Raw genomic sequence first — 26,322 nt, forward strand, 5'->3', positions numbered from 1 at the left:
CTTCAGGAGGGGGGCCCAAGGGCCAGAAAGACCAAGCCAGGGTGAAAGGCCCGGAACTCTCAGTGCACCCCATGACCTCCGAGGGGCGAGGGCCTGGAGACTGGGTTCAGTCGCCTGTGGCCACTGATGTAATCAATCGTGTCTACGTAATGAACCAGCAATAAACCCTAAAAGCTCCTGGGCTGGGAATACTTTGATGTGTCGGCAACATGTTGGGCTTAGAAAGCTCCTGGATGCTCCCTGTGGCTCTGCCACCCACTTCCCTACACTCCACCCTCCACATCCCGTCCGCTTGGCTCTTCCTGAGCCGTGTCCTTCGTGATAAAGCTACGACAGGGACAGAAGAGCTTTTCAGAGTTCTAGGAGTCACTCTAGTGAATCATCGAAACTGATGGGGGGGGCAAAGGTTGTGTGAACCCTCAAATTTGTAGTCAGCTGGGCAGAAGCATGGGCCCCCAGGGGACCCCCACTGGTGCTGGTGTCTGGAAAGGGGCCACCGGGACAATCTGACGCTCATTCTGGGAAGGTGGCATCAGAGCTGAGCTGGATTGCCGGACACCTGGCTGGAGCCACAGAATCGGAGAACGGGGATGCGAAATGATGCATGTTTGGTGTCAGGAAAAAAAAAAATCTACGCATTTGGTGTAAAAAGTGGAATCAGAAAAACAAAAAAAAAATCCCACGGCGTTGGACACCAACTTCTACGGAAGCAGAGAAGAGCAACCGCGTGCTCGTCCACGCCCCTGTCCTCACAAGCAAATAGCGGCAGGTAGAGCGGAAAGTCGGAAAAGTGATCCCCTACAGCGGGGGGGCAGGAGCGTGGCGGGGGCTGGGGGCACTTTGGAGGGTAGTTTTAATTTTTGAATCACGGAAGAGTATCACTTGTTAAATGGTTTAATTTAAAAAATCTTCGTGAAGTTATCATGAGCCTCACGTCCTCACTGTGTCCTGTCACTGACGCATCATCTGTGAGGATGAGGAGGCACCTCGCAGAGAGCTGAGGGCTGGTGACCAGCTGTGGGACCCGGGGCTCGTGACCTCTCTGGGCCTCATGACCTCTCTGGGCCTCGGTTTTCCGGATAATCTGTAAGATGAGAACAATGACAGAACCCATGGGCGGGAATTATATTGAAGATTTACAAAGGCGACACCTAACTCTGAACAAACAGGAGAACGAAGCGTGCACTTGGGTTCCGTGTGCGAGGAGAGACCCCTAGAAACATGTGTGGACGGGCTGGTGGTCAGCGTCACGGAAGACTTGCTTCTTGGATGACTTCATATGGTCTAACGAGAGGTCTGGACTTTCAACCCTGAACTCAGACTTTCAGAAAGGGAAGAAAATGGGGCGCCTGGGTGGCTCGGTTTGTGAAGCCCCCAGCTCTTGGTTTCGGCTCGGGCCATGATCTAAGGGTCGTGGAATCGAGCCCCACCTCGGGCTCTGTGCTGGGGGCGGGTTCTGCTTGGGCTTCTTTCTCTCCCTCTGCCCCTCCCTGCTCGCTCGTGCTCTCTCTCTCTCTCTCTCAAATAGACGAATAAATCTGGAAGGTGGAAGGAAGGAGGGGAGGGAGAAAGGAGGGGATGGGAGGAAGGAAGGAAGGTAACAGGTTGTGCAGGGATGGGAGAAACAGAGAGCATGGACGTCAGATGAGCACTTCCCAGCCCCCCGGCACCCCAGAGCGGGGCGGGGTAGTGGTGCTGGGGAGAGCTGTGAAAGGAGGGTTTGGGGGGTGAGGACCCTCAGGCGGGAGGGTCCTGCCGCGGACTGACTGGTATAAGCCGGAGGAAACAAAGATCCCCACCCCGACGCGTGTTACGGGAACCGCAAGACACCGAGGCGAGGGAGAAAGTCCTGACGGCAGCACGGAGACCGGAGGACCCCGCTGCTGCAGGAGAGCCAGGGTCTCAGGGAAACTTCTAGGCAGGGGTACTGACCTCAGGGGAGAATGACATCCCCGAACAGTGGAGGGGACACAGCTGTCCGCCCTAAACGCTCCCCTGCCCAAGCCAGCACCCACGCGCACCGACACAGAGCAGCCTTCAGACGGACGAGGACACAGAAAATTCACGACTCCAGAGCCGTCCGTTCCAGGCCTGGCCCGGGGCAGGCTGCCGGGGAATCCAGCCCACTGCGGGTTTCTGCCCCCCAAGTTTTCCTGGCGCATGGGCACCCCTTCCGTGGGTGGCTGCTGTCCCCGTGGCAGCGCGGCTGGCGGCCCACGAAGCCGAAAACACGCAGGCCGGGTCCGCAGATGCCTGCGCCCTGGGCCCCGTGTGGACCGGCGCGTTTGCTCCTTCGGCACGAACCCCACTGGACGCGGGCCAGACCCAATAGGTGGCGCATGGAAAATGTCCCCTTCCCGCCCCCAGTCGACGAGCAGCCCCCCCCCTCTTTTCTGGGGCCCGTGTCGGGAGTCACAGGCCAGGGGTGTGTCTAAACCCAAGACAAAAGCCCATCGCCCCACGGACAAGCGTCTTCCCCTCGGACGCTCAGAGCTTGCAGACAGGGAGCTGGTGGACCCGGCCCGTTTCAGGCGTGCGGAAAGGATCGGGGGGTTCGGGGGCAGAGCTGGCTCCGGCTGCTGGCGTCGTGAACGTGGTCGTGCTTCCTCGCTGCTCTCCCTTCCCGCCCGCGTCTGCGCTCCTCCCCCCGAGTCTGACCCACCGAGAGCCACAGCTCCTTGGCCTTCCCTGAGGCCCCCACCTCGGCCCCTGGGCTTCTCTAAGCCTCTGCTCAGCTGGGGCGCCCTTCCCCCCAGGGCTTGGCTTGGCTCACCCTCGCTCACCTCCTCCAGGAAGTCCTCCTTCCTCCCCCAGCCTGGACCGACAGCCCTCCTCTTCAGGCCGCGTTACAAACATCCCCCGGGCAGGCCGGGCCCCAACACCTCTGCCTCTTCCATTCATCCCTTCGCCTGTTGCCAGGTACGCAGTACGTCATTCTGGAAGGCTGGAAGGATTAATGACACACACCTGGCGGAAGCCTGGTTGCATTCATTCCTCCTGGCCCCTGACGGTGACTAATTCTTAAATTTCCCCGCGCTAAATACCGCTCGGATCGCAAGGGCTCCGAGCATTCCTGCCAGGAGAGAAAGAAGAAATCACATACCCGATGACTGAAGGACCCAAGTGGGCTCATAACAGCCTGAATAACAGGTAACTGATTTGCTCGAGCTTTGGGAGACTTAAGAACTCCTATAAAAGAATTTGGGGATTTAGAGAATATGTGTCTTCTGGGGTAGGGGGGAATCAACTATACTGACAATGTCTATAAATCAAATTCTATTACTTTGAGAAATAGTCGAACTTCAAAGATGTGCTTCCGTGAGAAACTTTGAGTCGAATCAGGAGCCGGTGACTAGTTCGGAGAAACCTGGAACACGTGAGGACGGGGCCTCACGCCTGCTGTGAGTTTAGGATTAAAAACATTTGTTTACATAGATTTTTTTCTTTTGGTTGGATCTCTGGGTAAAGCGAGGAGGTAGGCAGGCCGGTGTTTACCACGCCCGTTTTATAAACGAGGAAACTGAGGCCCGGCTGAAGGCTAGGCCCCTCGGTGATTCGGTGGCAAAGCCAGCTTTCCGGATCACTGTTCCTCCCGCTGGACTTCGGGGCCCCCATCCTGGCGGGGATGCCCCCTCACCTGGCCAGGTGCTCTGCAGTCCCCATCCCGAAATTCTTGCACGTTTGAACCAGGAGCCCCACATCTGCTCTCCGCCCTGGGCCCCGCCCATCCTGCAGCGGGTCCTGCCTGCCCCGTGGATGCCCCTTCCCTTCCTCCACCCCCACCCCAGGAGCTCCCAGCCCCTGGAGCTCCTCTCGTCCTCCCCCACCCCGGGTCTGCAGCATCTCTGTGGGCGCCCAGCACAGGTCCCGCTCGTGCCTCCCCTGGGCCCTGGCAGCCACTGCCGCACGGCCTCACATCCTGCAGGAGAAATTTCGTGTCGGGACTCCCAGTGCGTCAAAGCCACAATTCTCTACATGAGGTTCACTAAAATGAGAGGCTCCTGGGTTTTCTCAGACTGGATGTGATCAAGCCCACTCCGAATCCCGCGTTTCCCCTTTGCTCTTTGGTGAGCTTCGGTCCACTTCCAGGCCCTGGGTAGTCTCCAATCCTTGAGGCAAAAGAGAGAAAGAGAAAGGAGGTTGGAGAGAGGAAGGGGAGGGGGAAGAAAATGAAGAAACCTAAGCCTGTTCTGACTCTTCCAACCCGGAGAGACGCCCTCGTTGTCCTCAAGGCGTAAAGCCACGCAAGGGAGGGAGGAGATCAAACAGAATGTGGTCACTTCTGGCTGCTCATTCTCGAGAACTGTACACAGCAGAGCAAAAGAAAACGGCCATAGAAAGGACCACTCGGGTCAGCCGCTGGTCGCTGGCCGTGACTGCCCTGTCCCCGGACTCCTGCCCCAGCCCTGCTGTGGCCACTCGGGGGCTCTACCAAGGTGAATGGGACAGCGCCAGGGGAAGGAGCCAATCCTCTCCCCAAACTTCCTTCTTCCCGACTGACTTGAATTGTTTATCTTGCTCAGATGGTTCCCAAATCCCGCTCCTTCCTTAAAATTCAAGCAGCCCCTTGCTCGCCTCCCTCCATAATTGACTTTGGATGGATTCTACTTCCTGGACTGTAACTCCCTCCGAGCTCTCCGGAGGTCCATGAAAAGTTGATGTGTAACCATGCATAGAACACCAGTGAGAAAAACCCACAAATCAGAGAAAACTTCAAGATTTTTTTATTATGCACTTGACAGTTAGTATTTTCTGAGTGTTAGCACAACGAATGAATTTCTCTCCAAGATACCATCTTGCCACGGAGCCAAACAGTTCACATGCGTTTTAAAAATGTGATTCAAGCTCTAAGGACTAGGAGTTTGAATTCAGAACACAATTTAAAATCTCTCTCTATATACAGTGGCTTTACTTTTAACAGATCCACATAAAAGAACTGAAGTAAGGAACGGTCTCAAAATAAATAATTGCTTTTCTACACTACACACCCCTGCTGGCAAACCAGTCCCTTCTGTTTCCTCACAGCGGATACTCACTTTTTATACCTATAATAACTTAGGAAATACTCATGGAGAACTCAACATTTGGTCAAGGCCACCGCTCAGTCCCCCACCACCTTGAATTTCTCTGCAGGGTGACCTGGACGTGCCTCAAATGGAGGTTCTCCTCTCTCTGCTGGTGGGGTCTGGGGCTTGGGGGCGGAGGGGCGGAGGGAGGGGCCATCCCTGTTGGTGACATCGCCCTGCGTCCCTCCGTCAGATCCAGTAATTCTGGGCTGGCCAAGAGCACAGCTGGAGCGGATCGTGAGCTGCCGGGCATTACCCAGTGCTTGCCAATTCTATAGATAAATAGGAATTTACATAATTTACAAAGGGTTTGCATTTGTGACTTATTTTGAAGCCATTCCCCAAAGATCCACATTTATTCATGAAAGCAAATATTCTCCCAAATCACCCTGAGCTGCAGCTCGCTGCCTTTACTGTGGCTCCCCAGGAAGAGGCCCGAGGTGCCCTGGTCTGACGACCCACAAAAGCCACAGAAAGTCAGGGCCCGACCAAGAGCAGACTCTGAGCCACCCGCCCGGGGTTCAAAGCCCACAGTTACTCATGGACTCCTTTCCTGGTCGCAAACATCACAAACATCGTTCTTTTTTCTCTTTCTTTTTTTTTAAGATCTATTCTTTTGGTGGGCACCACGCACAGCTGAAAATCTCTGTCTACATCCGATGAGCTTCACAGTCCTCAACCCCTGCAGAGCTACGACCTGCGCCCTGAATCGACGCCCAGCGCCCTCCTGGCTCCCGCCGCGGGGCCGCCCCATGTCAGGACGTGAATGTTGCACACTCCTGCCACCCACTGCGTCGGGTACAAGGGGATGCGTGTTCACATTTGCAAAGCCAGTTCGGAGCCCACCTCTCCTCCAGGAGAAGGCGAAAGCCAGCAAGTAGCTTTCCAACGCGCCCTACTGCTCCAAACACAATTTCCTGCGTGAAACCCGAGCCACAGGCGTCAGGCTCTGGGGCACATCTGGGATCATTTTACCCATTAGAGAAACCGGGTCCTTTGGACGGGGGCATTCTTGGGGTAGGGCAGTATTGTTAAGTGAGGACCCTCTGGGTGGGTTTTTCTCCCCGGGGGCCAAACTCCTTCCTTGACCTCCAAGAGGTGGGAATGTGAAGCGGGCACGAGCAGGGACTGCGGGGCCCCTGAAACAGGGTGCCGCGGGCCTGCTTTGGCAGGGGCTCCTAAAACCGCAGAGCCACAGGCCAAACGAGGAGCCCTGCCCGGGGAAGCATTTGATGCTGGAGGCCTAAGGCCTGCTCACTTTGTCCGTCCTTGACTTCAGCCTGTCCTGGAGAAAGAGGTGAAAGAGAGAAAGCCATGTGGCGCAGCAGAGTTGCCGCTGTCTGTACAAGGTGACTTCTCCCCGCGCGCTCTAGCCCCGTTGCCCGCTTTGAGCTGAACCTTCTCGCCGGTGCTTCTTGGCAATTCCAGAGCCTGACACCCGCCCAGGAAGGTGTGAATCAACCACACTAGCAGACGTGGCCGCTGGGAGCTGCCCCGCAGCCTGGTCACGTCTTCGATTATCACAAGCTCGCGACGGTGGCAAGCTTCCACTCTGAGAATGTGAATCTGGAAATTACTAACTTGAGTCTTGCAGGAAAGTAGGGACCGTGGCTTATGAGAAAAGACGTTTCTTCCTGAGTAAATCTTCCTACAGGAGCTTTACATGAATTGCAAAGACCTGGAAGAACCATCTTTCCAGCCCCAGGGGGACGCACCTGTGCTACCTTCCTCATCTTCTGGACCTTCAACAGAACAGTAACAGAGCAACAGCAAAAGCAACTCATACTTTCTCCGTGCACGGCTCTCTCGCCTTCCTTGAACATACCGAGCACATTCCTACCACAGGACCTTTGCACTTACTGTTGTCCCTGACTGAAATCTCTTCCCCTTCCTCATCCCCCTGGCTCACCCCTTGACTGCCTGCAGGTCTCTAAGCCAACGTCACCTGCTCAGGGAGACCACGCTGTCCACCGGATCCCAAACTACAACCAGCCCCAGCATTTCCGATCCCACCCCCGCTTTCCTGTTGTCCCTCATACATCTCACTCTGTTATTTCATGCACAGTGGCCCTCTCTTAGCCGTGGTTTCAGTCACCCACTGTCAGCCACGGCCCAGAAGCAGACGTCCCTGCTTCTGTCAGAGGGTCCCCAGGAGCCTCGCGCTTTGTCACAGGCCTGCGTGTCCACTCTCCTCTCCACACAGCACCTTGTCATCCCCTCCTCACAAGGAGGCCGAGTACAGACTCAAATGTGTTGAGACAGGGAGACCACGTTCACATAAACTTTATGACAGCGACTGTTTTGCTGCTTCTAGTCTAGGCTGGGTTATTGTCGTCACTCTCTCCTGTGCCTAATTTATAAACCACACTTTCCCAGAGGTGTGTACGTGCAGGAAAAAGCACAGTACAGACGAGGCTCGGTGGTGGCCGCGGTTCCAGGCGTCCATGGAGGGCCTGGGAACGCAGCCCCACGGATAAGGAGGGAGACGTACCTGTTTGCTGCCCGCTCTCCCACTATTTCAGTTCCACAGGGCCAGACCCTTTGCCTCACTCCCTGCTGTCCCCGACTTCTAGAACAGTGCCCAGTGCATCACAGGTGCACGATGTCTCTTTGCTGAATGAATGCATGAGTGGGTGAATAAATGATGCGAAGGACGGATGGTTTTAATCACATCCCGCCCTCGCTGAGAGGAGTATGAGTTTGGGGCGAGAAGAGCAAAAAAGGAAAAAGACCAAAAAGGCAAGGCTGGGACCAGCTGGGGCCTGGCTCGCGCTCTCCTGGGGCCTCTCTCTGCCGCCTCGCCCGCCCCCTCCTCTCCGTTTGTGTTTTGGGTGCCGAAGGGTCTCCCTGGATGTCTAGAAGCTGCCGGCACTAATTTGGAAAGCCTCCTGTATACTGAGCATGGTTTAATCTTCCCTTGATCAGTCCCTGTAGGAACCCAAGCCACCTCCAGGCTATTATTATGGACATAAATTACCATCCCATTGCAGATGTGCGGGCTAGCCATTAATAACAATTCCTGATTGATAGAATGACAAATAAACCCAGTCTGGCTGCAAGAAACCCTGGAATCTCTCATACCAAAAAGACAAGCAGGTTAAAAAACAAAAAACAAAAAGCCAATGGGGGTGGGGGGGGTGGGGGGGGTGGGCACGGGGCCTTACAGCCAAGCCAAGCCGCTCGCCAGAATCAGCTGCTGCAGAGAAGAAACGATTTCTTTTTTTTTTTTTTTTTTTTTTTTTTTTTTTTTTGGTAACGACCACATGTTGCTTTTGGCAAAGGTGACACCTGGGCCCAGGTAGATGAGCCGGGGCTGTTGGGGTCGGGGGAGGGTTGTTTCCGAGCAGCAGGCCAGCTAGCGGTGTCTGGGCCGGGCCCAGTGAAGTCCAGAGCCGGCTGTCACGGCTCTGAAGCCGCAAGGGATGCAAGGGGTCACTTCTATGACAGAGAGTGGCTGCCCGGGGGCCGGGCAGTGACAGTGATTGTCCACAGCTCCAGCCTGTTCTGTCCCCAGAGATAATGTACCAAAGGCCCTGTCCCCTGTGGATGCAGCACCCCGTGCGTGCTGGGGCTCCCACCGGCTGTCCTCACGACCACATGCCACCCTCACATCCTCCTTGTCCCCAAGGGTGCGACGCCTCAGAAAGCAGTTTCACCTCCTCGGGCGCAGGCCTCCGTTGGCACCGCTGGCCGGCTCTTCTTTGTCAGGATGTTTTGCTGTCCTTGAGTTCCTGTGGGGAGAGAGCTGGTTTTAATGAACCGACCCGCATTTCCATGTGGCTGGTTTTTCGGTGCCAAATTAGGACTTCCTCTTCCCAGCAGCAGGGACATCAGCGCACTCCCCAGGGATGGCATCTTGGGCGCGGTTTCCCAAGGTTGAGCACACAGTGGGCGGATTCCTACCCAAGCACCAAGTCGACTCTCTCCTCCATTATTCTCCGGATGTTACGAAGCCAAAGAAAATGAGGTTGGCACTGGGGCTTCGGACAGAGAATCCGGGGTCCCTGACCACAATGGCACCCGCCCACTTGAGCGAATGCCACCCGGGGTCAAACCTGGGGTCTGCTCATCTACTCAGGTCCGCACAGATTCACAAACTTCTTAGCTGCCAGAGTCGGCTACAGGGTCTCAGACTCGAGGGCTCCTGAGGTCCCCAAAGTAAGGTGAGGGGCGATGCAGGTGGATGCGGGAAGCACGTCTCCCCGGATGGGAGTGGCTCCCACGGTTCCAGCCTCTACGGGCCAGGAGGGAGGGTGCGGCCCCGTGGGACCAGACGGTCCCATCTGCTGTTTTGGAAGAAACTAAAAATACACATTTGGCAGGGGTGGATAATTCTTCAATCTTTAAATGTTGGCGACTTATGTAGATTTTGGCAAAGTGCTGTGCAGTCCAGAAGTGTGTCTGGAGACCAAACACTGCTGCGGCCACCCTACGGGCTCTGTTCTGAAAGGGACCAAGAGGGCTGGACCCACCTCCTAGAGCCAAGGGCATGCTCATGGCCACCCCAGCCAGGGCACAGCCGCGCCCTCCCAGGCCCCACCCCCCGCCCCGCCCCACCTCCGCACTGTGTCACACCCCGCGCCCACGCGGCAGACTCTTCGGGCCTCATCTCACTTGCCCAGAACTCCAGATCTGCACGGATGAGTGTGACAGGGGCGTCATACCTGCCGACAGCCAGGGTGCGGGCGCAGAAGTGCAAGCAGGCGTTGTCCTGGCTCTGCACACAAGAGCAGCGCGGGGTCCACTCGGAGGGCTGCGGGCTCTGCGGGAATGGCCCTGTGGACCTCCTTCCCCGGAAGCTTCCTCTGTAGTTGGACAGTCCATAGGGCACGGTCTGTCTGCAAAGGACAGAGCAGCGTCAGGGCCCTGCGTGGACACGCACGCCAGGCCTCCCCACTCAGAGGGGAATCCTCGTGGGGCTGGCTGCCGCTGGCATGGACATGGCTAGAGTGACGGGGCGCAGCCACACCTCCAGATCTGGTGTCCACAGACTTTCCCACCCTGGGGGAATTAGGAAGACTCTGCAGGCAATGTTTACCCCCATTTTCCCCAAGCCCTCCACAAGGGCCCTGGGGTCCAGGGGACAGGGAGGTGGGGCGCCCTGGGGGGAGGAAAGGTCGGCACGCCCCAGGGTCCACCCTCTCACACTTTCAGTGTGCCCCCAGTCGGGAGCCCTTGGAGGGCAGTTCTGGGTTGTCTTCCTGTACCCGGCCCGGCACAAGGACACTGCGGTGGAAACACAGGCAGGCCAGAGCACGTCCTCCCTACTAGTAAGAGGCCTGCCCGGCCCCGAGCCCAAGGCCAGCCGACCGTGCTCTGCAGGCCTGATGCCCAGTGTCTTCTGTGCACACATCCCCACGCTGTCCGCACTAACCAGAATACGCAAATGTAATTCCAGGCACACCCTGGCCCCAACGCCGTGTCCTCGAAGACACACACATCAAGAGGGCCCCCGGGCACCCTGAAGACAGCCAAGCCAGAACTGGCCTTGGGAAAAGGCTTATTTAAAAAGTCTTTAAGTCTGGGGGCACCTGGGTGGTTCAGTGGATTAAAGCCTCTGCCTTTGGCTCGGGTCATAATCCCAGAGTCCTGGGATCGAGCCCCGCATCGCATCGGGCTCTGCTCGGCAGGGAGCCTGCTTCCTCCTCTGTCTCTGCCTGTCTCTCTGCCTAGTTGTGGTCTCGGTCTGTCAAATGAATGAAAAAAAAAATCTTAAAAAAAAAAAAAAAAAGTCTTTAAGTCTGGAGCCGTTTACCGGCCTCATTTATGGTCGGAGCTGGGAGGAGCGTGATGGTGTCATCTGGAACAATTAACATTTGTCTGTTTCTTATGCTCGTGTTCGTCCAAAACATCACTCCAGAGAACGAAGAAGACTGCCAGGCGGCAGTGTGGTGGGAAAAGTTAAAAGCATATGCTTAATTCATTAGCACTATTGAACAGGACTGGGGGACAAATTGCTAATTACCAGAGGAAACTTCTGTGGCCAAGTTACTGTTCCAGCAGGGCCGGGTTTTCCAAGAGGAACCAACTCGGTTTCTGTGACGCCCCTGGGGCATCACCAATCATGTGCCTCAAAGGGGGTTCTGACATCCTCTCTGCATTTTCAAAATAAAATCAAATTGGATTTACTTTAGTTTGAAACACACACCATGGAGCATTTCAGGGGGCTGAGGGCTGAGGGGGGTTGGTGGCAACCCTCTGTGACTGTGACGGAGGCTCTGAACCAACTTTCCCCTGCTGGGTTGGAGGCCAGAGTGAAGGGCGCTGACACCCTGTTTCCTTTCTCATGTTCTGCCTGGTGCTGGGTTCCTTCCTGAACAGTAGAAGGAGGGTTCCTCCCGCCTCGAGGAAGACCCGGAGTTGAGCAGTCTGTGCCCCCAAAATGGAGAAACCAAGCAGGGTACAGTCCTGGTCTGAGCTGAACCTGTGCTAAAACCCCATTTCTTCTCAGGAGCGGGGCTGGGGGGTGGGTGGCAGAGGGACAGCCCAAATACAGACCCTGCTGTGAGCCAGGATTTGGCTAAAAGTGCATTTTTCCAGTAACAGGGCTACATCAGATCTCAAAGTGTCGACGTTAAACCCGGTCCCCGTTTTCGTGGTGAAGATTACACACAGGAATAACCACGCTCCCATCATCAGCAAGACCTGCAATTTTGAAATTGCTGTCAGCTGATTGTGCATTTGCGTGTGCAGAGCCGCTCGACTTCGGTGAAAACACTCCAGAGTGCTTTAAGTAAGGAAACGAGGCAACGAGGTATTTGCTAATAGAGAAATGCCAAGGCTCTCTCAGCAGCCAAATGCAAAGAGCTCATATGCAAATGAGCCCTGACAATTTTCAGAGTGTTTACGGAGAGCCCCCCTTCCCCACCGGCAGGCTGAGAACCGAGCGTGCTTTCAGGGGACTGGCCTCTGGAGGGGGTGGGGGAGGATGGAAGCCAGCAGCTGGAGGGTTTGGAGGTGGCCCAGACCACGGAAGAGCCTACCTCTAACGGGGCTCCAGTCCAATGAGGCCCACCACCCATGGGTCGACAGTTCAAAGGTTTTAAATAAGACAGTTCCAGCCGCCTACCTGAACAAATATGGCTTCCAAACACCTTGGAAGTCCGCGTGTGAATTTAGACTCCTGGGGCTCCACGGAGTTCGGTGTTGGAACATGGCTGCCCAAGGAGGCTGAGCACCCCGTCTTCCATGCCAGTCTGTCCTACACCAAGGGGGCCTCATCCACCCCTTGGCCACCCTGTGGACTTTGGGATCTGTCTGGAGCCCTGTTCTGTTCCTTGGTGTCAGATTCTGGAAGACACCTACCTGCACAGGCCCTGGAAGTGGGCTCAGGGACATTTGGGTAAAGGACTCCAGGATCCGGGACACCGGAGACTCGGTCTAGAAGGGGTATACTTTAAGTCCCACAGAGTGGGAGACATGGCCAGAGGAGGATCAGAGGCAGCCCTCGAACACACAGGGCCCAGGACAGGGGACTCCACCGCCTGGAAGTCACTGTGGGTCACCCCTCCTCGAGAGCAGAAGGCTGGTCTTCATCTTTTATACCTGCCGTGGACCCGGCGCAAGACTGAGCAAATGAAGGCTGCTGGCTGAGGAACGGGTAGTAATCGTGAGATAATCTGGACTGTAAGACTAGATTCTTTACAACCTGAGAAGTTCAAGAACCACGAAATGCATTATAAAGAATCCCCAACATCTGCCAAGCATCCCACCCATACGTACGTATGTGTATGTCTCCAGCACTATTCTAAGTGTGATGGGGAGACAGAAAGATGTTCAGGAGTTCGTGTAATACTGGGCTATGAAATCAGGTAAAGGAAACATTACAAGCCAATGTACACAAGTATGTGCCAGGTGCACAGAGAAAGGTGAGCCGGTGATTCCATTGTTAGGCTGTAAAGCCCTTTACAGGACGATCACTCCCCCTCTGGACAGCATCCTGATCTACGACAGACTGCATGTAAACAGTTAGGGAGGGGCTAGCAGTAAATTAGTGATAGCTCTCATTGTTGTGTAATTGGTCTGGGAATTCAGGGGGGGTTGCTGTCAGGCAGGAAAGCACCATCCACTGGCCAGTGGCCTGCATTTCAGACGCATGACCAAGAAAGAAGTCAGAGCAAGGCCATTCCCTGCCACGCTTCCTCCAGGCTGCTCTAGCTGCATGGCCCCCCTACGAAGCACTTGGACTTGGTTTATTTTGGTGCCCTTTCTCCTGTTTTAATGAGAACTGGAAGTGACCTAACAGTGGAACAATGAAAATGAAGTCAAATCCGCGGAGAACCTGGGACCAGCATGAACAGCAGGGCTTGGAGGACGCGATTCTTGGTTAAAAGTAGGCAGCTCTCGTGTCTGTTCACGTTCCAGCTACAACATAGAGCTCCACAGAAAAGAGGAGCAGCTGAGAAGATCAATCCAAATGCTCTTAGACACAACAACACAGCCTTCCAGCATACCTACATATGCGGCGTCTAGCGTTGTGTGTCTGTGTAATAAATCGTCCCTCAACCTACGTCCATTCATTATTGACCGGAGATGGCGATGCCACAGTCTTATTGATCACAGTGTTCCTTATTTACCGCTTTCCCCAAATGTCATATATAAATGTTATTAAATACGACACTTCCAGATCCCCTGTATTCATTCTTCATCTGCATATCACACTGACAGCACTCGATTTCTCTCTGCAACAAGTTTTTCAAAAAGGAAAGTTGGCTTTGTTTTTTAAGATTTTGTTTTTAAGTTCAGTGTTGCCTGCTCATAAATGAATTAATTACCTTCATCTTTCTGATCAGGGAACTGGCTTCTATACCTGAAGTTTAAAGGAGAGATACAGACGTCCACCAAGGCCAGCCAGAAGCAGCCAAAGGAGACTCACCGGTCAAATTCTCGTTTCTCCAGAAAGTTTAGCAAACTGTCATTGAAAACCCAGTTTTTACCCCCCCCCCCCCGCCCCGCCACGCCCCTTAATGAGAGGCATGCTACAAGTCTCTGCCAGGTGCTTTTCGATGTGCAGGTACTGGACCAGACTCTGGGGGAACGCCCAGGAACAAGACAGGCGGGCCTCCACACACACAGTTTTAAGCTACTATAGGGGTGAGCAAATTCGCATTTTATGGGTTTCACCCAATCAACAGAGAGTCGTTGTTGTTGTTTAACTTGAAAATTTCACACAAACATCCCAGCTTGCAGCTTCTCCGGAGTAAGTGGGGGCTACGCTCCCACCAGCCCCGCTCTCCAACACGGCAACGATCGTCTGGAGGGAGCGCCGAAGTCACAGATGCGGCATGAACACTCCTCTTTGCCCCAGCCCCTGTCCCTCTCAGTGCTGACCGACCCTATAGCAGAAGGGGACAGAAAGGACCATCCCGCAGGCAGACAGGCACCAGCGGCCATCGATACCTGCGACCACTCCCCTGACAAACATCCTCTCAAGCCCTGCGCACTTTCCGACGACGGCTCCGGGTCAGACTTGATTAAATTCCTTCTGTGGCGGGCATCACTGACCTGCTCTCCCGAGCGGAGAAACAGGCTCTTGGGCGAGGAGGAAAGTGTGGCTCACCTTCACTCACAGCCTTTGTTCCCTTAACGGGAAAGAAGTGGCAGGCGAGAGCTCTGTTCTGACCGCTCCGACGGGAGGGGGTCACTCCCCACAGGGCGTGTGTGTCACTGTACGACTCACTTCCACAGGCAGCCGGTGTACCTGCTAAGCACAAAGGCCAGGAGGCCAGAGGCACCAGCTCAGAGAGGGGAGCACCCGTCTCCAAGGACTTGAAAGCCCAGAATTCTCTAGTGCCCAAGACCAGTAGAATTCTCTAGAGCCTGAGGCCAACGTTGGTCGCTTTTGTCTCCTGGAATCCGAGCGCTCCCTTTTCCTTGGGGAATGATCCCTCCCCTCCTCCATCCACGTGCCTCACCTGCTCCTGTCTAAGGACTCACCAGGTGACCCCAGTTGGGCAAGTGAGACCCCGTCTCTCCCAAGACGCCTGAGCAAGGCAACTCAACATCCAGAAATACTGTGGAGCTGCTCTTTGCCCGGTGCCCCACCCTGCCCTGTCCGTCCAGCTGGGCCCCGGGGCCCCCAGTCCCGGCTCCTCTCCAGCTGCTGGGGCGGCTTCTTCCTCTCAGTCCGCGTCCTCCCCATGAACGTCTCTGACACCATGTGAGCTAGACTAGGTCTTCTGTGGCTTGTGACCGGTGACGGCTATCTGCTCCGGAACTCACTTTCCTGAGACCAAAGTGACCGTAACCTCTCGGATTTAATAGCAAGACCCAGAGCGTCTCCAGCTGCTGGGGATGAGCGGAGATTTTCTTCATCGCAACAAAACACAAAAGGAGGGGTTCAGAATCAGGACAAAACTCCGCAAAGGAAGCCGGCTGGAGTCCTTCCTTCCCAGGTGTGCCCCTGTGAAATGTTTGCTTTGGATCATCCTGTCCTTTGGGCAGGTGAAAGCGAGCATCCCACGCGCTCTCCTCCATCTGAAGATGCTCGGAGCCCAGTCCCAGACCGGCTCACCAGCTCAGGAGTCGTACCCTCCCGTGAACTATTCCTTGTCCACTCCTCAAATGCTTGTGCAAGTCTGCTGCGAGCCAGGCCTCGCGCCAGACAACCCACAGGGGGCCCTTACAGCCTCCAGGAAAGAAAACAGGCCAGGAAATACAGCTCCTCAGCGACCTTGTTATACAAGCAGAAAATACACACACGCTCTCCAGTTCTAAGGCCGACTCCGCAAACCTTACGCTCACAAACGATGTAAAGTGAACCGGGAATTAGTAGCTTTGTTTCCACTGCAGAAGATCCGTGCGTCTTAAAGTTGGAAGACCCCAAGGCAGAGACTGCTCACCCCACCCCCCAGCCATGTGAAAAGTGCCCTTCCTGCAGCCCCCAAAATAGCCAATGATCCTACGGTATTTGGAAACGTGAAAGTGAGCAATGGGCTGTGTGTTGGTGGTTAACTTTTGGGGGGATACTCCCCCACCAAAGGGAAAAAATTTTTTTAAAGTTTGGATTTATCCAGGACTTGGCTGTTTGGGAACATGACAGTAATCAAAGGCATGTTGCGAGTGTGTTTGAGCGCTGAGCCCCACCAATCAGAGCCAAGAATGAGGGTTGATTCTGCATCTGTACAGAGAGTGTGGCTTGCTTCTCGTGCCCCGGGGTCAGCAACATTGGACCTTTCCAAGCAGAAGCCAGGACCCCAAGGGCAGCTGACGTAGGGGTGCTCAGGAAAGCCTTGGAATTTCAGCAGTAACTGTGTGTCGTATGAATGAGGGAAGGAAGGAGTGAGGTCTGAGTTAGCCATTACTGCTGGTCCACACCCCACCCCCCATGTATACTGATGTCTTGGCTGATGTCTTGGACTTCTGCTGTTGCCCTCAGCTGGCCCATCTCAGAGGGGTTTTCCTGGAGAGAAGATGTCTTGAGACGGAGGGGGAAGAATGAGGAGCTCCTGGCAGCCACCCCCGGGGCATGAGGGAGAAGCCAGGTCGCACAATTGGCCGAGTCCTTGGAGGGGAGACAAGCTTCACGAGACGGACCCAGTTTTCTGGTCCAAACGGAAGACGAGCTCAGTGAGAGTCCCCAGCGAGCACCTGCCCTCGGGCCTGGGGAAGGAAAAGGCAGGCTGGGTCTCGGACACGGTCTGTCCAGCTCCACATTCCACCTAGAGATTCTCAAAGCCCCGCGTCCCCAGGTCTCCAAACCGCAGGGCTGCTGGGGCCGGCGCGACCCTTCACTCTGGCAATAAAACCGCAGTGAAAGGCGGGGTCCCTGCCCCCCAGGCCAAGGCGCCAGGGATCACCACCTGTACTCGTAACGCTTCCGCCTAGACTGCTGTGTCCTATCACCATATAAACAAGCTTAAAAATAACACCCAAGCCACAGACTTTCTCGCGAGCGCCAGCTCCCTCTAGAACACAGGCATATCCCTCCCGAACAGGGGCCCACGCCCACTCAAGGAGATTCGGAGGCACGAGGGGTCCAAGAAAGGGGAACAGAAAAAAATGCTCCGCATTTGTGGGGTGGTACGCGATCGCAACGAGTTACGGCTCAAACAAGAAGTTGGGGGAACAAGCTCCAAACTATGTGGGGAATGAAACCGTCCGTGGAATCCCACAGATCAGCTGGTTTCCCCTCCATCTGGCGCGGCCCCCCGTGCGTGCACGGGAGGGAGTAAGGCCGGAGTTTCTATCCCCAGCTCCCCCCACCTTGACCCTAATGGATTCCAGGTCGAATGTAGGCAATCCCACGTCTGTCTGGCTTGGCCTCATTAGAAGTTTATGCAAAGCTGCAGACAGACGTGGCTCAAAATAGTTGCCAGCCGTGGAAAGAGTGACCATAAATAAGGAGCAGGTACTTTTTTTTAAAGATGGGGGGAGTTTGCAGAGGGATAAAAAAAGAAAATACAGACACCATCCTACATCCTTGAAATAATCCGCAGTAAGAGAAGACAGTCCTGTTAACTGTTCGGAGCTTTCACCAAATGCTACCGAACAAAGCCCCGCTCACCGGCACGACTCAAACAAAGACTCCTTCTCTTCCGCATAGAGCTGTTGGCGTCCTTGGGTCCTGTCCTTGCGATAGCCCTGATGTACTGATCACGCACCTCAAACTAAGCATACCCGAGTCCCCGTCGATACGGACTTTAGCCCCACACAAGAACCCGATGCTGGGACCCGGGCAAGGTGAGGGAGACGGGGCAGATGCGCACGGTGTGGGACCCTGTCTTTTTTACTAATGTTGACGTTTTGTTGATGATGAATTTTCTGCTTTAAATTAAAAAAAAATTCACTAAAAAAATAATGCATTAATATTCATTTATCTTGACTATGGACTCTTAGGCAAATCCTTGAAGACCGGACCTGGGGCAGTGTGTTTACCGGGCCTCACCCCAGCCTCAACCCTACAAGGAAAACAGTCCGAGAAAGACACCCACACCTCTCTGCTTTCTCGCTGGCCTGCTTCTGACTTTTGACAGAGCTGCTATGCTCCCCGAGTCATAGGCGGGGCTGTCCCCACCCGGGGCCACTTGTGCCATTGTCAGGTTGGCCTCCGTGCCCCCCGTGGACTCCTGAAATGAGTCTGTTTCATTTTTTTGAGTTCCTGGGCCAAGGCACAGGGCTCCCTGGCTGCCCTGTTCCAAGGTTACTGTCTCTCGAGGCGTCCTGTTCAAGTCAGCCCCGAGCAGACCACCAGAGAAGAGAAGGTCTGGGCCTCCCGGGCTTCAGACGCATTCTCTGAAACCTCTGGGCTCCCCCAGGCCCCCAGCTGGCACAGCTGAGGAGGGCAGCGGACACCCTGTCCTGCTGTCCGTCAGTCCACTCGAGCAACACTCGCCAGTGGCGCGGGAGTCCCGACGCGCCCCAGACAAGCAGCTCTTCCTTCGCAGTAAGACGGGCTCCTGTCCAAGTAAGGGGAAGTGTGTGTGTGTGTCCCAGTGGAAGGAACTATTTCGTCATCGGGAACATGACGCAGAATGAGAACAGGTCACCTCCCCATGCCGGAGACCGAGCAGTGCTTTTGCGGGGCGCCGGGAGGTATGAAAGGTGCGCGGAGGTGCTGGGGGTCCCGCCGGCCGAGGCGCTGGAGCAGAGAGCAGGCCAGGCTCCCACACAGCCGCGGGGCCTCCTGGAGGAAAAGGCTGCTTGCTCCCAGCTTCCTTTGTTTTAAATTCTTGCAGGAATAAACCACACCAGAGATGTCAGAGCCTTTCACCTGCCTTCAGATTTAAGGCCAAGTTCCCAGCTGTGAGGTCCTTTCATCTAGCAGAAACCCACATTCTCCCCCTGGGGTCACACCGGGTCAAGCCCTTCGTTCCAAGCCTTCTTGCTACAAAGCAAACCTCCCCTTGCCTCAAGTCACTCTCTCTCGTGGGGACCAGCTGCGTTTTGGCCCGCCCCGTCTCCACTCCTGCACACCCCTGGCCTCCTCACACCCACCCCGGGACACAGAAGGGGGCTCTTGGTCCCTGTGACCCCTACAGTGGGGTCACCTGGTGTGCGCCGACCTCTCCAACAAACTGAAATTTAGCCTCAAGGCCCTCGACTTTTAAAGCCCTGTCTTGCCGTAAAGTGTCTTCAGAGACACACTACCTGACCTCAAAGCCGGGATCTAAATATTTACCAGATTTTGAAGGACACAGAATGGTTGCGCGGGGAGACAAACTCACACAAAGTCCAGCAAAACCGCCATTGGTCAGAACCCCGTGTCCAAACTCATGTCCCGTCTGGCCAACAGTTGCCTCTCTCCTGGGTCCTTCTCACAAGCGGGTGTGAACCAGTGTGCCCTGTCTCCTCCAGGCCCCGGGACGGGGTCCTCCATCCATAAACCCCAAGGCTCGGCATTCACACGGGGGAGCCCACGAGAACGCACACAGACCCCTCCACAAACAGGGCCCACGCTGATCGTTCATTACGCTGAGGCTGCCCGCACTGCCCCGCTACTGGAGGGAGCCCCAGGCCAGGTCCCACAGAGAACACCGAGCCCCAAGCATTGCAATGATTTACTAAGGGGAGCGCAAGGTAATAGGAAACAGGAGGGGCAGAAAGGGCGGAACCAAGTCTCTTCAAGCCTGGACCGACCTTTGGCCAGCGCGTCCTTATCAATCTACTTATCAGCGGTCGGTGGCGGGCACACCTTTACCCCAGCTCGATGCACCGTATGCTAATGGCATCTAATAGACCGTCTGCCGAGCTGGCTCCGCGCCCCTCCAGGATCCAGATGCGATCCCGGGTGGATGGTCCCAGGAGGAGGCCTCAGCAGTCCTGCGGATAGCACTTCCTCCTCGCCCGCGCCCTCCAACCACAGAACGGGGTGTGGCAGACCGGGCCTTGGCCCCAGTGGGTTTACTCCGCCCTGAGGCCGCACAGTTATCCCGATGGTCCTGTCTTCACCATGCCGAGTGCTCACCAGATCACACGTCTTCACTCGGCGCCCACACTGCCCACCATCATCATCGTCATTGTCATTCACGGCGCTTGGAGTCTCACGATGGCCAGAAAGACTCGGTCCCTCTGCTGGAGCAACTGCATCTCTGGCAACGGGGCTCCCGGTCCTGACTCACGGGCCGGGGGATCCCATGGTGCGGGGGGACAGCTGGCCTTGTATCAGCAGGAGGCAGGCGTTCCGGACCCATCCACTTCACTGGAACATTCTAACATTTGGAATGCCCCTTCTTGGAAATGTGAATGTTACTTTCTTGAACAAACGGGGCGAAGATGAATCTTTGGTATTGTTGCCTTTTTGTGGCAAAATACATTAAAATACAAGTTTCAATGTTTTTTTAATTACCGTCATTTTTTTTTTTTTAACTCTACTTCTTTGGGAAAGAAAAGAACCCAAAACAAATGTCATTCCTGCTGGACTGAGTCCTAGAGGCACGCTTTGAAGAAGCCAGCGTGGCGGGCAGGCTGGTCATCTTGTGAGGTCACCATCCCAGCCAGACTGGCATTGACACCTCACCCGGGGACGCTGAGAGCGGGGGCGGCACACCCGGGCCACTCAGCTTGTCAGCCAGGACACAGCACAGTGCCTGGCTCTGGCGCCTCGGGGGCTGTAGACCCCCGAGTTTCCACCACAGCGGAGACGGCAAACATCCCCATCACTCTTTTCAGAAATACATTCCTCCTGGTCCCCTCACACAGCTCCGAGTTTTGTGTGGAAGACACGGTCCCCATCCCAGCACTCAGTGCCTCTCCCTCATTCTGGGCTCGGAGGGATTCGAAGCTGACAGGTTCTCTCAGGTCTCGGGAGCAGCGTGGGAGGAACACAGAGGAGCTGCTTGCTGGGTGTCCTGCAGCTCCGTCAGTCACTCGATGGGGGGGTTCATCCTCCCGCCGGGTGTATGGTGGCCAGGACGGAGGGATTAATTTTATGTGTCAATGGAGCTGGGCCACCCCAGACAGATGTTTGGTCCAGTGCCAGTCTAGATGTTGCCGAGAAGGCATGTTTTTAGATGGCATTCAGATTTAAATCAGAAGACTTTGAGGAAAGCAGATTACCCTCCATGATGTGGGTGGGCCTTGTCTAATCCGCCAAAGGCTCTCGTGGGAAAAACCTGTGGCGCCTGAAGAGGGAGGAATTCTGCCTGCGAGGCTGAGGCTGCAACATCCTGGGCTGTGCACGTGCGTACGTGTGTGTATTTACACACGCGTGTCTGCACACACACAACGTCTTGTGAGTTCCGTCTCTCCAGAGACCCCAACTAATCCCGTGACTCCTGGTTTTCAAGGACTCATGGAGAATGGTCCCAGGTGTACAAGCGTGTAACGTCTCCCTTGTCAACTTATTCTTGGCACACTTTCCATGACCGTAAGATCGCATGTGTTTTTTCTCTGATTGGGAGTTTTGTTTTTGTTTCTGTTGGCGAGAGGGGGGCTACCAGGAGGGAGGGGTGGGAGCTCCCTAACACGGCCAAAGAAAGTCATGAAAGTCATGAAAACAGCACCACAGCCCAGTTGTGGCCTCAGCCACCTCCAGAAGCCCAGGATACATTTGGTTCCCCTTTGGAACCACAGACTTTCTGGAGGCCACAGTGGAAATCATGGGCAACTTCCCTGAAGAAACCCACATTCCCACATGGGTTTCCTGGGCAGTTCGGGCCTCTGGAGAACATCCACTCGCCCTGAAACAAGAAGCCTCATTTCTGGGAGAAAGCTCTGCAGACCAGAACCTCAGTGAGACAAGGAACAACCTCCAAGCAGTACGACCTCACCGAGAGTCAGCCAGCGCTCCCGAACGCCCAGTACGCACTGGCAGCCAGCAGAGAAGACTGGGCAGCCTCAGGTCTGGAAGAGGGGCTCACTGACCTGTGATGTGAGGGAGCCAGAGATTCTCAGCTCTCACACCCAGAAGATACTTCAGGACCGCCTGGTCTCCCGGGCCCTCACCAGACGCTGACTTTGCACTAAGATGCACGAAGGCTCTGGGCAGTACTTTGCATCCCACCTGCAGTCTTCGGGTCCTTACACGCAGCGTGAGTGACCACACTCCCAGGACTGCCCGCAACCCTGCAAATGTCCTCTCGAGGTAGAGTAGGGCTGTGGGGTCTGTCGTCACACGAAAGGATGGGCAGGAGGAAGAAAGACACGAAGAGCTAAAAAATCACCCAAAGTCAAGCCTCTCAACGTAGGCATGAGATTCAAGAGCCCTGTGCTTCCCAGCGTGGCCAGCGGCAGACCCTGAATGCACATTACACGCTGGAGAAGTTTCCACAGACCAGGAGGGTCTGCAGCAGGAGGTGGGTATGGGAGCAGACAGGACCCAGAGGAGACCTCGTCACTCCCCACGGTTGTCCCGCCCACTCGATTCGGCCGTTTCATTCTTCCATTTCTCCAGAGGACCACGTTCCCTTCTCCTAGAGCCCACTTTCTCACATCGCAATCTTGTCTAAGATGTTTAAAGATAGCAAATGGACCGGTCTACAAATCTATCCAGCTTGGGAAAGAAGGAAAGAAAGGGAAGGAGAGAGGCAAGCGAGGGGCAGGCAGGGGAGGAAGAAAAGAGAAAGAGTATCTGGAAAAATCTGTCTTATGAAAACTATTCTGCTTGTCTAATTTCACACTGCTCGTCTGGCTGTTGTCATTTTTGTTGTACACAGAACTCTCAACACCATCTTTAATCCTTCTTTCCTAGTGTTTAAAATGAATCCGGGTCAGGAAAGAGGGGAAGAGGTCAATCAAGCTGTCGGAGCGGTGGGGGCGGGGGGATGTCAGCACGTTGGCTGCCCCGGGAGAAGTCAGAGGTCCACGGCTTCACACAAGACAACTTGGAATTACGAGCTGGGGCTTCACACAGATCAGAGGGTGTACGCGGAGCCTCTTCGGTGCATTTCAAGCCCTGGGTCCTCCAGCCGGTGCCAGAAGCCTGACCACAAGCAGAGAGCGGAGGTCATCTCCAAACCCTCTCCTTCACTCCTCTGTCCCAGGCCCCGTCCCTAGTGCAGCCGGCTTTCCTTTCTTCTTCTATAGCCACAGCCTGGGCCTCGAGCAAAGGCAAGACTCAACCCTGTGCTGACTGCCCTGAATTCTGGATGCGCTGGTCAGATCCCAACACCAGGAGGGTAGGAATCAGAAAGGACAAGTGTCCGGGGGACGGGGGCTGCGAGAAGAGGCGACCCTGACTGTTGTCTGAGAAGAGAAGCCCATCAGTGGCCCCTCCCCCGCCACACAGCACTTTCTTCTTCCCGGCGAAGACGAGGCTGCGTCCTCCCGGCTGTGGGCTGACTGTGCTTACTGGAGCCCGAGTAGACACAGCCTGCAGAGCGAACTCCACCATCCGCACCGGCTACATAATGTGGGGAGCCCAAGATAAAATGCCAACGCGCAGCCTCTGGTGCAAAAAGTGTTACGAATTTCAAGACAGTGTTAAACGGAGCGTGGCTCCTTCCGAGCCTGGGACCCTGAGCAAGGGTCAAGGTGGTTTCGTGGAGCCAGTCCTGCCTGCCATTCTGGCATCACGGGGTCACTTTCCAGACCTACCCCAGACGTGTTTAGATCCTGTCACCTGATTTGAAAGCTGCTCAACCCCTCGGGGATACCCTCCTCGGCCCCTCATTCTGCAGGGCCTCCTGAAACAAGGTGGGTGAGTGAGCCCACCCAAGCTGTCACCCAGTGCGCTCAGAGGTTTGGGGGTGAAGGAAGACAAGGGGACCTGAATCAAGGTGGCTCCAAACACAACAGCCAAGTTGCCCTTCCCGGCGAAAGGCTCTCCTTCACCACCGGCTCCTCCATGAGAATCCCAAGGAGGGCACCAGGAGGAGTCCCGGCAGGTCCCAAGAACACCCTGAGGAATGGAACGCGGAGACATCGGGTCCAAGCCCCAGAGTTTAGAGCTCGGTGTGGCAAAGCCCAGAAGGCAGGTAACCAGAGCAAGGTCAGACCCTCTTTACTGTCGGTGAGGTGACTGAGGTGATGGGTGCGCAGAGGGAGGGTCCCAGATGGAGGAAGTGAATGGAGGACACTGTCACACCCTCCTATGGCAGAGCACTCTCCACCCAGTGGCCTTGGAAGAAGGCTGGCTTTACAGCAAGGCCAACCTCAGGACCCCCAGGGGCACTGGCCTCGGTCCTACAGTAGGAGTACGAACTCTTAGGGGCTGGAAGGGAGGAGGAGAGGTCATCTCGGGGAGAAGGTGGCAGTGGGCGGCAGTGGGCAACAGTGGGTGCAACAGGTCAGCCTGTGGCAGGACCAGCTGGCACTCCAGCCCCGGGAGGAAAGGAGCCTGGGCCCCGTGGAATTCCACCCTTCCCAGGAAGTTTCCACCAGGCTCTGCCGAACTCACCCCTGCACTCTCTGGACAGCAGGCTGCTTTCAAGGAATGTGAAACTCCTTGGAGCCTGGCAGGGTCGGGGGTTGGGGGGGCACTCATCCCCTGGGGCAGGAGGTAACTTTCCTCCATTGAAGAAGGACTTCTCAGGTGTCTAATCCCTCCGGCCAGCTCATTTCTCTTGGCGGGAGGGCTCCCCCTTCCACCGGATCCGAAACTCTGAGATTGGGTTTCTCCCAGGCCAGGCCCTCAGAGGGGACGGGAGGCCCAGCTTCGACCGGCAGACCAGGCCTGCGCTGGCAGGAGGCCCCAGCAAGAGCTCGAGGCTGTGCGAGGGTGGGCTCCAGGCTGACCCGGCAGGGACGGGATGAGGTCCTCTGGGAGCAGAGATGCAGGCCAGCCCTCCCAATCACTTCCCGCCACCCGGGGCTGGGCTGACTCACTCAGGAGTGTTGATCCAGATGATGTCCAGGTGGCAGTAGTAGACACACTCCTTGTCCTTGTAGGTGAAGCACGTACAGCGCCTCGCGCGGCGGTGCACAGGACCCCCCTTGGATGCCTGCTCCCCAAACCGACCTGGTTTCTGCTCCTGCCCAGGGCGTCTGGGAATCAAACCCTGCACTGCAGTAGTGGCCACAGTCTCCTCGATGTCCCCCTCAGATCTGGCTGCAGTGGGGGGCCCGGGCATGCCGCTCCTGCCAGCGTCCCCAGGCTGGGGGCGAGGCACCAGTCCTGCAGAAGGCAGATTGAGGGGCTCCTGAGCTCCTGAGTGTGCAGAAATCCCCCTCACACATACACCTACCACTCCCAAAAACCCGGGGGAGGGTGACAGCGAAACTTTCTGCCAAGATTGCAAGCTAGTTGCACTTTCTGTAAAGTCTCCAAACTCTGCCATGCGTTCTGAAAAGTTTGCAAAGCTATGTGCACAGTTTCAGAAAAGACTGCAAGTTATGTGCATACTTGGTGAAAAGCTTGCAAGCTATTTTCACTTTCTGCAAAATCTGCAAGGTATTTGCAGCCGTTGAGAGCTTTGCAATCACTTTTGCACAGTTTCTGAAGAGTTTGCAAACTTCTTTGAAAAGTTCCCAACTTCATGAAAAATTCACCAAGTCGACCCGGCCAGCCCCATCTCTGGCTTGACGGTGGACTGCAACCCCCAGAGCCCCCCGGGGTAGCTGGCGCTCCGTTTCTGTCCGCACCCCCTCCGCCGGCCACCAGCCACCCCCAGGCGCCTCCAGGGGTGGCGAGCCCAGGCAAGAGGTTGCTCCCCACAATGCACCCTTCCCCGCGCCCCCATCCCAGGGTCCTTTTGTGTGCGCTCGCGCCGGGAGTGGCGCGCCGCCCCGCCCGCTTACCTGCGGCGGAGGTCACTGTGAGCCCGAAGAGGAGCCACAGCCCCGGCTCCATGAACCCCGATCGGGCACCGGGCCGGGAGCACGGACGCCGGCGGCCGAGAAAGGGCGCTGGGCCCGGCACAGCGGCCTCGCCCTCCAGCTGCGGGGTCCGAGGCCGGCGCTCGCTCGCTGCGTCCCCGGCCCGGCCGGGAGTTGGCGGCGGCGGTCACACACTTGAGAGCGCGCTGCCCATCCCTGCGCAGGGCCGGCTGTGGGCTCGGGCTTTTCTGGCGCCCGCACCACCCCCTCGCCTCCCCGCCCCCCGGAGGGGCTGGGGCCGCCGCGCGCGGGGCCTTTGAACCCGGGGCGCGCCAGGGGTCGCCTCCCCGGCGCTGGGGGAGCGGGAGGCAGCGCAGCGGCCGGGGGCGCACTCAGCCGACCAGGGACGGGGGTGGCGCTCCAGAGGCGGTGGGTGCGGTGGGTGCGGTGGGGTGCGGTGGGGGGACAGCTGCCGGAAGGCCACGCGCGCGCACACTCACACACATACACACATGTGCACACGCACCCGCGCGCTCACACACACCCCACTGCCTTGCAGCCCCGGGACCTGCAGCTCCCACCCCTGCCGGCGACAAAAGGCTGAACTGGGAGGCTGTTACCT

At 56.2% G+C, this 26,322-nt stretch overlaps 1 protein-coding gene across 1 annotated transcript; it reads right to left on the reverse strand.

Moving 5' to 3' along the window:
• Positions 1-3,448: 3,448 nt before the first annotated feature.
• On the reverse strand, positions 3,449-25,922 carry EDN3 (endothelin 3). The gene is made up of 5 exons (XM_080813969.1): positions 25,683-25,922; positions 24,771-25,059; positions 9,731-9,904; positions 8,723-8,797; positions 3,449-4,109 (listed from the first exon to the last, which is right to left on the reverse strand). The coding sequence occupies exons 1-5, from the start codon at positions 25,732-25,734 to the stop codon at positions 3,986-3,988; spliced, it is 714 nt and encodes a 237-aa protein (XP_080670095.1). The 5' UTR covers positions 25,735-25,922; the 3' UTR covers positions 3,449-3,985.
• Positions 25,923-26,322: the final 400 nt, after the last annotated feature.

The sequence above is a fragment of the Martes martes genome (genome assembly GCF_963455335.1).
Source record: "Martes martes genome assembly, chromosome: 9".
Taxonomy (NCBI): domain Eukaryota; kingdom Metazoa; phylum Chordata; class Mammalia; order Carnivora; family Mustelidae; genus Martes; species Martes martes.